Source organism: Mirounga angustirostris, unplaced genomic scaffold (assembly GCF_029215605.1).
Source record: "Mirounga angustirostris isolate CCGP_5_RB_7025 unplaced genomic scaffold, mMirAng1.0.hap1 SCAF_8, whole genome shotgun sequence".
NCBI lineage: Eukaryota > Metazoa > Chordata > Mammalia > Carnivora > Phocidae > Mirounga > Mirounga angustirostris.
In genome coordinates this window covers 20,941,858-20,953,906 of record NW_026991716.1, presented here as the reverse complement: position 1 = coordinate 20,953,906, position 12,049 = coordinate 20,941,858, and the positions used below count along the sequence as shown (strand labels likewise).

The following is a 12,049-nucleotide window of genomic DNA, read 5'->3' as shown; positions in this document are numbered from 1 at the left end:
TCCATGTAGCCCACGTAACGGTAGGCATGAAAACAGTGAAAGGGTAAGACCTCAACAGGCAGCCCAGGAGGCTGCTGAGCGGTGTTCCTCAGGGAGTGGGCTTCCCAACTTCTACACACTAGGGGAGTCATTTTTAGTCTGCACTCAATCTGGAAGACAAAAACAAGAGGAGATCCAACCTGACTCGTCCCGCTGTAGTGTGGCAGAAACAGACACAGGCCACAGAGGAGAGGAGCGGAGTGGCCGTGCAATATAACAAGGAATTGATGCCTAATAGAATGAGTATCTGAGGGTCACCCAAGGGGAGCAGCCCCAGCTGAATGCAAGAGTTGATGAAGACGAATTTGCCATGGGGGCAGCACCACATCATCAGCACTCAAGGCAAAAGGACGGTTAGGGCTATCTGCCATCTTATGGCACATGAAATGTAGACAATATTGGCCTGTGGAAGTGCAGAACCCACCCCAAGATTGAATCACTTTCCCAAGGGAGTTGTATTCCCAAGTCCTCACAGTCTCAACTTTTACTCTTCAAGTCCCTGCTTAAGCATCCAAGAGTTTTCTTCTTAAGAACACTTTCAGTGTTCTGTCTTCTCAGACAATAACATTCTACCCTGCAAGAAAAGAAAGGCACCATCCCTAAGCAAACCTCTATGACAAAAAGCAGCTTGAAACACAGAGGAAGAGGATTATAAAAAAAAAAAAAAGAAGAAGAAGAAGAAGTCTAGCTTCTTTAGCTTCAATTGATGAGGTGTTGGAAGTCAATATGAGAGCCTGACAGTATCGTTGGTTACAATTTACACATATAAAACCATATTTTATGTAACTATCATAAACGGGTTCTCCTTTTATTTTATAGTTAGGAAACAGGACGTTGTTAATGAACTCTTTTGTTGTCTTTATAAAGCTTCTAGTTAAAGAACTCCTCAAGACATTTTGGATTGCTTGAACCCGGCGAGCCAACGCTGATGATTTCAGGCAAATCCTGATTCTCAGTAAGCAGAACTCTGTAGAGAAAGTGGCTCACTCTGTGCTCCTATATGGGTGTACTATGTGTTATACAACATGTTGTCTGCCATTTAGCAGAAGAATATTTTGATAAGAACTAAGATAATTTAAAAACAACACAAAACTGTATACTCTGCAACAGACTAAATCTTACAATCTGGAGTAGCAGAGTTCTCAGACCCCCAGACCAGAAGCCCTGGCATTCCCTGGGAACTTGTTAGAAATGCAGGCTCCCAGGACCCACCCCAGACTTCCTGAATCTGCAACTTAGAAACTCTGGGTTTAGGGCCCAGCAATCTAAATGTTAACAAGCCCCCAGCTGATGCTGATGCCCTGAAATCTGACCTTCATTGTTTCAACCCACCATGCCTCCAGAGCCTCACAGTAGTCCATTTAGAATATAGCCAAATGTCACTGCAATTCCTGAATTATGCCTCTTTTCATCACTAGGTCCTTTGATTCACGACCTATAGCCTGGTCCTCAGATGACATGGTTTCCCTGTTGGCAGCCACTCACAGCTCTCTACCAGTATATCTGCTCCCTGCTCTGCCCTCTTGGGTCCTTCTACCTGTGTGTTTGTTGGTCATGCCGTGCTCTGCAGGGGTGCAGGGTTTAGCCTCAATTGCTCTGCTCATTCACTGTTCAGAGCTTTCTCGACACCTTCTAGAGTAGCCAAAGATCCCTAGGGACAACCTCCATGTTCCTGTCCTAGAACTACCAGTGGGATTATTAAAACACAGTGCCAGATCAGGGAAATGCAGATCAAAACCACAATGAGACACCACTTCAGACCGGTTCCACTCATATGTGGAATCTAAGAAACAAAACAGATGAACAGAGGGAAAGGGAAGGAAAAATAAAATAAGATGAAAACAGAGAGGGAGACAAACCATAAGAGACTCTTAACTATAGGAAACAAACAGGGCTGCTGGAGGGAAAGGGTCCGGGGATGGGGTAACTGAGTGATGGGCATTAAGGAGGGCGTGTGATGTAATGAGCACTGGGTGTTCTTTGCAACTGATGAATCACTGACCTCTACCCCTGAAACTAATGATACACTACATATTATCTAAATTGAATTTAAATAAAGAATTAAAAAAAAAAAAAAAAACAGTGCTGGGCCCCATCTCAGAGTTTCTGATTCAGTTGGTCTTGCATATAGCCCGAGAATTTGCATTTCTAACAAGCTCCTAGTTGAAGTTGTTGCTGTTGTCTGGGGACCACATTTTGGGAATCACTTGAAAGCCAAAGTCACTAACTTATTTGTAGGTGAGTACCTAAAAAGAAAAGAAAAGAAAAATCAATCAGACCTGCCCCTTCCCCAAATGACCGCTTTGTGATGTTCCCTAAGAAGTCCTAAGTATTCATCAATTAAGTCAGTGTATTTATTTTCACTGGTAATTAAATTCCACTTACTTCAAAAAAAGTTCTGAGGTAACCAAAGTTACCTATCAGCCGAAACAGTCAGTTTACCCAGTGAGCTCAGAGAAATGCTGTTCCTCCCCGGGGGAAATAGTGAACTCTGTTGCTCTTCCAATCTGCTGGCCTTGGCCCTGACTATGATTCTCTCAAGCTAATGTGAAGTGGGGTGGGGGTGGGGAGCCAGGGCTGAGAAATTTTGCTGTCGTGATGCACGACAAAGGTAGTGGAATAGGGGGAAAGAACAGAATCTTAGCTTTGAAAAGAAAGTGGGATGTGATATTAATAATCCCGCCAATGACCGAGACAATTAACCCCCACCACACACACCATCTTAAAAGGGAGGCCCTCGCTTCCCCATCCTTCCCCACCCCTTCCCCCAAGCCAACCCAGAAATAGAACACCGCTGGCCTCTCAGGGACATTCCCTCCGCCTCATCTCCAGAGGCCACATCAGCTGCTCCCAGAACAAGCTCTGTTCTCACAACTGCACAATTCACTGCTGAAACCCTAATCTTGAGAGTGGGGCTGGGGCCAGGCAAGAGAAAATGCCAAAAGGGCAAAAGCCTCCTTCCAGATCCCAAATGTGACTCTGTAGCCCTCAAAATGGCAACTGCTGCTTGCCAGCCCCAGCCAGGTCCACAGCCCACACCAGGAGCCCACGGAGACACGGGCGGCTGCTGAGGAAAACCCCATGGAGGCCTGTGCTTTTTGCTTTCCTGAGTTCGCTACTCCACCTGGGGGTGGAGGGATCGTTCTGTGAAGGCTGTTTGGAGGGGGCCCATGGCATAAGGTCATGCATCACTTGCTGGCTCCTCCCAGTGAAAGCAGAGAGTCAATATCCAGGCTACCCTAGACACAGGCCACCTCACCCTGCTGAATCAAGTGTCAAAGGTCCTGGGGGAACAGTATTCAAATGCCTCTGCTAACTGCCTTTTGCATCTCACAGTGGTTCCTCGGGAGCATAAAATAGAAGAAGTGAAACTGAACATTCACCCCTGTAGCAGGGGAGAGGAAGAGCACCGAAGGCCCTTAGTTTGGGGCCCACTCTTTTCCTGTCGGTCACACGCAAGGCCTGGCCATGAAGGGTTTCACGGCGGCCCTCCTCATCTGGACTCTCTTATCTCTCAGCCGCAGTAGCAGCAAAGCCTGGCCCACACACACGGTCTGCCGGGATGGGAACCTGGAAGTGCTCTACCAGAGTTGCGGTAAGGTCTTTCAAAAACGTGGTCCTTTGTGTTTATGGGGAAATGAAGGCGCACAGATGGGAGCTGCGGAAGCACTGAGCTGGGGTGGGGAAAGGGTGAGAGGACCAGGACCCAAATACTTCCTCCACTTGCAGTGGGTCTGCAAGGCCATTGAGAGCCCTTGGGAGAAGGAGAGGTGCTGGGTGGGGAGTGGGAAAGAGCCTGAAGAGGACCACAAAGAGGACAAGAAAAAGGCATTGAGCCTAAATAGAGCATTTCACTAAAACTGCAGAGCCAGAAAAAAAACGAAATGACTGAGGAGTCTATCAAATCATGAAATCTCCTTAGCTCAAAATTAAGAAGAGATGCTTCCATTAGTCACCACCACCCCAAACTGTATACCTGGACTACCTTTCCAGGTCACTGAATTCGCAAATTGAGTGAAAAGATCACGTATGTCAAAAGAGAAGATTTCTGTCCTTCCTGTGACATTCCTAGGGTAGCATTGCTCATTCATTAATTCAGCACTTACCTTGTGGCTGTCAATGCCAGGGTTTTCTCTAGGGCCAGACATAACCAAAGAGCATGAGCCATGGTTATTACCCCAATGGGGCCAACGTCTTTACCAACAAACCACACAAGCTAAGGAATAGAATGCAGGAAACTGTTGCAGTAGGTGTCTGAACCAACACTTTGGAGTATATATTAGTCTACAAGGGCTGTTAGAGCGGAGTACCACGGACTGGGGTCTTAAACAGCAGGTATTTATTTTCTCACAGTTCTGGAGGTGGGGGTGGGGAGCCAGGGCTGGCTTCTCAAGTCCAAGATCAAGGTGTTGGCAGGGTTGGTGTCTCCTGAGGTCCCTCTCCTTGACTTGTAGATGGCTGTCTTCGCCCTGTGTCCTCACTTGGTCTGTCCTCTGTGCCTGGCTGTGTCCTAATCTCCTCTTCTTATAAGAACACCGGTCCTATTGGATTAGAACCCATCCATAGAATTTCATTTAACCTTCATCACCTCTTTAAAGACCCCATCTTCAAATAAAATCATATTCTAAGGTACTAAGGGTTAGGACTTCAACATATTAATTTGGTGGGGGGTGGGGCGAGGCACACTTCAGTCCACAAAGGGGGCCTGAGTGGGGAAAAATGAGCTCAGCTTTAGGATCACATCGTGAATGAAGATTAGAAGGACAGACTCATGGAAAAGCATGCCAGTGTGAAATATGACACTTTGGAGGTAGACAGGAAGCAAAATGCAGTTTGGACTGAAGGAGTTGGAAAAGTGATGCTCTGTCAGTATTTAAATTAGCCTCACGATAAGCTGGGGAGCAGTGGAGATGTTGCACTTGAGCAGATAGCTGATCATGCAGCTGCCACCCAGGGAGTTGCCTTGGAGAGGCTGGTCTCCAGGGCCATTTGTCCAACTTGATTTTACTCTTTTAAAAACAAGGAACACTGAACACTGAAATGCACAAAAACTTTTTTTTTCCTAATGTAAAAGAGAATGAATGGCTAGATGCTGTAGGTATTGATCTCATTACTCTTGCTCTTCCCACGGGGATGGGATGCTTTCTGTTGACATCTATGCATTGTAGGTGCAGGATGAGAAGCAAGAGTTGAGATGAATGGACTGCTCTGGATTTGTTTCTCCAATTCATCCTCCCATAAAAGGTTGTCATGGCTGGTCCCTCCCCAAGACCAGCCTGCAGCCTGCAGTCAAGCCTGGCACAGCCTTTCAAGTCACTGCCAAGAAAGGCAAGAGAAACGGATGCATCAGGAGAAGAACAAAAGCATATCACCCGCCTCTGGGGATAACTCCTCCCTCCAGGTAGCTGCTCCGTGGAGTCAACAAATGTCAGCACAAGCCCTGCTCTGGCCCCTCAGAGAAAAGGGATGGAGGAGACACAGTTCTCATCGAAAAGTAGTGGGAGGATCAGACAATTTAACAACAGGGTAAATGCTCTGTGTGAAGAGCCGGAATAGAGGCACATATCATGTACCAGGGCTCATGGTGGTTGGAAAGGGTAAGCTTGGGGGTCTAAACCTGCCAGGGGAAGCGTCATCAAGCTTGACCTTAACCTCAAAGAATGACAAAAAATGCTAATTATAATACCTTATGTCCGTGGAAGGTTTATATGTGCCAGGCTTAGTGCTTCCTATGCATTATTACTTTATGGATGTCTAAACGAGGGTTAGAGATGTCAGGTAACTCTTCCATCCTGGGGTTCATTTTTTCCTTCTTGTTTTGTTTTATAATTTTAGAGGTGGGGTGGTGGCTCTTAGTAATGGTGGCAGAATTACATCCTGGGGGCACAGAGAAGGCATGAAGTAAGTATCTGTGGAATTGAAATGACTTGATCCCAGGCCCAGCTGACTCGAGCCTGTGCTTTAATTTCCTGCTGTCTGGAGTTTTGTCAGAAGACCGGTGGATAGAGGTGACGAGTGGGAAGGATAACTTGGCACAGAGAATGGCATGTTGACAGCAGGGAGATGTGACCAGGCATAGAGTTCAGGGGGCTGCAGAAGGGCTGGAACACAGGGACTGCTGAGAGATGAGGTAGGAAATGTGGCAAGAGCCCGGGTGTGATGGTTGGTGAATTTGATGTGTCACCTTGATTGGGCCACGGGATGCCCTCGTTAAACACTTTCTGTGTGTGACTATGAGGGTGTTTCTAGACATTAGCATTGAAATCAGTGACCTGAGTAAAAACAGATCACCCTCCCTCCCCGGTGTGGGTGGTCACCATCCCTTGAGGGCCTGAAGAGAACAAAAGGTGGAGGGAGGAAGGATTCGCTCTCTCAGCCTGACTGTAAACTGGGACTTTGACCTCCTGCTTACAGCACTCCTGGCTATCTGGCTCTCTCGGATCTTCAGACTACACCACCAGCCTTCCTGGGTCTCCAGTTTGCAAGTGGCAGATCATGGGGCTTCTCAGCCTCCATAATCATGTGAGCCAATATCTTATGATAAATCTTCTTTTATTATACATATTCTTTCTAATATATATTTCCATCGGTTCTGTTTCTCTGGAGAAGCCTGACTAATACAGTAAGAGACGAGGTTGGGCATTCCTTTGGCAATGAGGAGGTTGCATTTGGAAAGATTCCCTCAGGGAATGGGTAGAAGAATGAATACTAGATTGAAAGCTATTCGAGGCCATAGCCAGGGTTTGTAGCCTGTAGAATCAATAATCCAGGGGGTGCCTGGGTGACTCAGTCGGTTAAGCCTCTGCCTTCAGCTCAGGTCATGATCCCAGGGTTCTGGGATCTAGCCCCATGTCCTGCTCTCTGCTCAGCAGGGAACCTGCTTCTCCCTCTCCCTCTGCCCCTCCCTGCTGCTGATGCTCACGTGCTTGCTCTCTCTCTCTCTGTCAAAAAACAAATAAAATTTTTTAAAAATAGTAATAATCCAGGAAAGAAATATGACAGGTCAAGCTAGTATCATATCAACAGCCTCAACATCAGAAGGAATCTTTGATATACTCTGGTGTCAGCAGAAAAAAAAGCAGTGTCCTAGAGCTTCTCCAAAGGTGGGTCCTGCCTCATCTCCTGAGAACCATTGAGTCATCAGGGACTGAATGGTCGCATACCCCTCCCCAGATGGAGATAGTCCTCCCTGTAGCTGCTGGATTCACAGCAGGGCAGCCCCCCTACCCCTGCTCCCAAGGCTTTCACATCTATAACATAGAACAAAGGCCATGTGTTGAGACCCTCTATCCAACCCTGGTGTTCAGATCGCCTTCATGCATGTCAGGGTCTTCTAGAATCCCAACATGCACACAGATGTGGGGTCATCATCTGACAAAAATAAAATAAAATAAAAGGATCTACTGTTTTCTGGGTTCATTTTTTCCTTCTTGTTTTGTTTTATAATTTTAGAGGTGGGGTGGTGGCTCTTAGGCCAGACAATGTCCTAAATAACACAAAAATCCTTGGGGAGAAAGAAAGAAACTCACAAGCAATTGCTGGGCTCTGAATACTGACCAGGAAGTGAGTACAATTTTCTGGAAAAGCAGAAATCCTGTTCTGTCCAACTGTTAGTGCTACAGTAAAGAGGGACAGAAGGGGAAACAAAGCAGCCTGGGGCCTTACTTTTGCTAAATCATAAGACAATTCCCAGAGCTAGCAAAAACCCAGGGATCTCACCCCATTTACATGATACAAATGCCCACCAATATATTTATTTATATGCTGCCTCTATCACACCAGCTCACAGGGTAGATTGCAAAACTCCACAGGATTAGGGGATGAAGGAGGTAGTGGGAAAGGAGGGGGAAGGGGGGGATAATAAATCCAGGAGAAATCAGGACACATACAACTGATAAGGCAGTGTAAGAAGTAAGATCTGGGAGTCTGAGGTCAGCAAACCTCATTCCAGATCTTGGGCAATATTCTGTCTCCTGTCTTTGATTGCAAAGTGGGCATATGAGTTTTCTATGGATGCAGTAATGGTTACTGCTTGGTGGCTTAAAATGACACACGTGTATTCTTTTAGTGTTCCAAGGGTCAGAAATCCAAAGTCAACTTCATTTAGTGAAGGGCCACACTCCCTTGGAAACTCTAGGGGAGAATCTCTCTCCTGGCCTTTTCCAGCTTCTACAACTGCATTCCTTGGCTCATGGCCCCTTCCTCCATCTTCGAAGCCAACAAGGTAGCATATTGCTTCAACATCTTATCATACTGCTTTCTTCTATGCCGAATCTCCCTCTGCCTCCCTCTGATGGGGACACTGAGATTAGGATAATCTCCCCATCTCAAGATCCTTAACTTAATCCCATCTGCAAATTTCCTTTTGCTATACAAGGTGACATTGGCAGGTTCTGGGGATTAGGACATGCAGGAACCATTATTCAGCCCATTACAATAGGGATAATAATTTTACCTACCTCTCAGGGCTATGTGAGGATTAAGTGAAAAGAACTATATGAAAAGTAAATACTTAGTACATAAATACTTAGTACATAAATCTTTGCTGCTGATGACTTGCAAAATATTTTCTAGTCAATAGGGGTATATTTGATTATGAGCTCCCTTGAAGCAAACAAGGAAATTACATTGCTTGCAAAATAAAATTAGTTTTTAAGACGTCTAGCCTTTCGTGATACTGGGATGATCTCTGAGAGGAATTTCTACCTGAAGCGATGTGATTCCCATCCACTGTTTTTCATGGAAACAAGGAGCGAGGATTCAGCACCAAAATGCAACTCAGGATTAATTTTGCAAAGGGCTGCAGTAGAAGCTTCCATGAATTGCAGGTCTGGATTGCTCAAGGGAAAGTTAGACTGCCTATAGGACTAGCCACATGTGCTCCAGACAGCCATCCATAAATACTTTTGTTGCCATTGTTGTTTACTGTTTTGGGTTTTTTGATAAGGAGCTAGGTTGTATTTTTTGACAAGAGCCTTGAGTGTGAACCTCAGTATTGTCATTTAACATGCTTTGACATCAGCCAGGCAGAGAAGAGGGTCATAAAAAGTCAAATACCTATGACACATGCCCAAATGACTCCATGTCTCCCTTTTGATATCTCCGATACAGTCAACTTGGTCATTCCCCTGGCTCCTGGCAGTAGTCTAGGACAGGTGTTGGCAAATGACACCCACAGGCCAAATCCCACATGCTGCCTGGTTTTATATGGCCTGTGAGCTAAGAATGGTTTTTACACATTTAGATGGCTACAAGATTCAAAAGAAGAAGAATATTTGTGACATGTGAAAATTACATGAAATGCCAATTTCTGTGTCCATAAAGTTTTATTGGAACATGGCCACACTCATTTGTTTCTGTATTGTTTATGGCTTCTCCCATAAGTAGGGTGATAGTGACAATATGGCCACTGAAATATTAACTGTTTGGCTCTTTATAGAAAAAGGTTCCTGCTCCCTGGTCAAGGGTAGGAAAGAATTTCTCAAGCTCTTCTCCAGATCAGAGCCTCCAGTTCTGTGTCTTCTGGATGATTCTAACCATAGAGAGGCTGTGTGGCCAAGTAATCTTGACACCAAAACCATCATGAGTGCAGGAATTCGTAAGATACCTTTGAGGGTATCATCATTTCCATAATAATCTCCTGCTGCTGCATAACATTTTATAATTTATAACATCCTTCCATTTATAAGGTCTCATTCAATCTTTACAAATAGTCCTACAAGGTGTGTAGCATGTTCATCTCCATTTTCCAGATATGGAGACTGAAGCACATACATATTAACTATCTTATCAGGTAACATACCTGAGCCACGGTACAACCCTAAGTGTCTGACTCCATTCCCAGTGACTTAAAGCTACATTATGGAATTCCAATATGGAGCAACCCATGCGTCTGATCCCAGAAGCATAGGGTAGGGATAAGAAGAAGAGACAGCTCAAAAAGTAAGTCTTTGGGTGAGGAAGTGAAAACCCTACACTAGCAGAAGAAGCAGGAAGAGGAGGAAGGGAGGAGGGAGTGAAGGAGGAAGAGGAGGAGGAGGAGAGAGATTTGGTTTCTGATTCAAGGATTGTCCCATCCTCTCCCACCCCAGCCTCCCCTCTCCGCATGCATTCAGAGCTGGGCCAGTTTGGCTCTTCCCAAATATCCATCAGGGACCTGTAACAGCCATAGAAGAGAAGGAGCACCCACATCTACGTTTTTTAGCCCTGTGTACCAAGCTCACTTTTGTTGCAAGGTGTTTGGAAATGACATCTACCAATTTTTTTTCCATTTTTTATTTATTTTTATTTTTTTATATTTTTAAATTAATTTATTTTTTTAATTATTTTTTTATGTAGTGTTCCATGATTCATTGTTTGCATATAACATCCAGTGCTCCATTCAATACGTGCCCTCTTTAATCCCCATCACCAGGCTAACCCATCCCCCCATCCCCCTCCCCTCTAGAACCCTCAGTTTGTTTCTCAGAGTCCACAGTCTCTCGTCATCTACCAAATTTTTAAAAAAGGAAATGAAAGGTCATTCTCTTACCAGCGAGAACAGTTATTTTTCAGATGGAGCCCTCCTGTGAGGTTAGCTTACTTATTTTATAAGGAAACCCTATTTCCCCCACATCTAACAGCAGTTTTCAGGTGGAGAAATTGGTGAGTGGGGAGGGGAGAGGGAGCCCTATCTCCAGCAGTAAGTTGAGGGCTGTGGGTGGTTCCTAAGGGACCAGGGCCAGCCATCTGGGATGTTCCAGGGTCAGGGGACCATGGCATCTGGTCACCATGCTTCATAATCAACACCTGCTCTTCTCTCCTTGAAGGCAGTCAGCCTTGTCCATATCTGCCTGAATAGGTTTTGCATGTGTGCTGAAGTTTTCAGCAGGGCAGGCACTTTATCTGACCTCCAAAAAAATCTTTAATTACAAAGTCAAAATCAAGTCACGTGCATCTGAGTAATCCATCAAGATAGTCAAACAGGACAATTAATCAGACCTTAAAAATGCAAAGCATTCCTGGCAACAACTCCTCTAAAATAAAAGGTAAACTGCAAATGACCTGGCTGCAGAGCAAAGCATGTTGATAAAGCGTTGGTAGAAAAGTTATTTTAAAACTGCCCTGGAAGGAAAGGGAAGGAGGCGGAAACTGCTTTCCTCAAAGTCTAGTAATTCTGAAATAAATGGAGCATAAAACAACACAAAAGAAGCAACATTATCAAAAAAATAATAATAATGGAAAATATCACCCGCCACATAGTCATTTAACAGTACTTTAAAATATTGCACACAGAAAGCAATTTCTCTCTTCGTTTATTTTCCTGGATTAATAGGGATCTAAATACTGTACAATTAGAGAAAAGTAGACAAATAGGCAGGGAGACCACGATGCCATTTCAAAGGCATAAACAGGCACTCAAGATGAAACAGTTAGCTGCTGGGAGCATAGTGAGGTCTTTTTGTTCAAACTTAAAGGCAGAAAGTTGATTTTAAAAATAATAGTTCAGTGGCTTGGTAGCAAGAGCTCACCTGTAATTATAACTACTATTATTTTTAAAATCAATATATTTATTAAATACATATAAACATGAGTGTCAACATTGAGATGCAGACTTTTAAAGACGGGACAATTATTTTTAAAATATATATATATTTATATGAGCATCTATATATATATGAGTGTCAACACTGAGATGCAGACTTGCAAAGATGGGAAGAGGAAAAAGTTGAAAGTGAACAGGAGCTGGAGAAGAACAAATCTTGTAGGTGAGCTCTTGCTACCAAGCCACAGAACTCCTCCTGCCTGCTTCTGTGAGGTCCTTTCAGCCAGACCTCCAAGGCGGTATGAATCCTCCCAAGCACTTTTTAAAAGAGATGCGGAGTCCCTTAATGACTAGGGACCTAAAGAGAGGGAAAAAAGCCAAGAGTAAATCTAAAAGACTCTTCGGTGCCAGCAGGAAATGTCTTCCTGGGTGCTGTTCACTGCTCTTTCCATCCTCAAGCAAAACCGTGAGAAGCGGCTTTGCTCA

At 44.7% G+C, this 12,049-nt stretch overlaps 1 protein-coding gene across 3 annotated transcripts in view; it reads left to right on the top strand.

Moving 5' to 3' along the window:
• The window catches only part of LY86 (lymphocyte antigen 86), a 97,356-nt gene that overhangs the window by 33,603 nt on the left and 51,704 nt on the right, over positions 1–12,049 (top strand). For all 3 annotated transcript variants that reach the window (XR_010413514.1, XM_064597211.1, XM_064597210.1), the window contains exon 2: positions 3,376–3,634. Coding sequence is in view for 2 of the 3 variants with exons in the window: in XM_064597211.1 (XP_064453281.1) it covers positions 3,508–3,634 (127 nt within the window). In the remaining variant the exon portion in view is untranslated. The remainder of the gene's footprint in view (positions 1–3,375; positions 3,635–12,049) is intronic.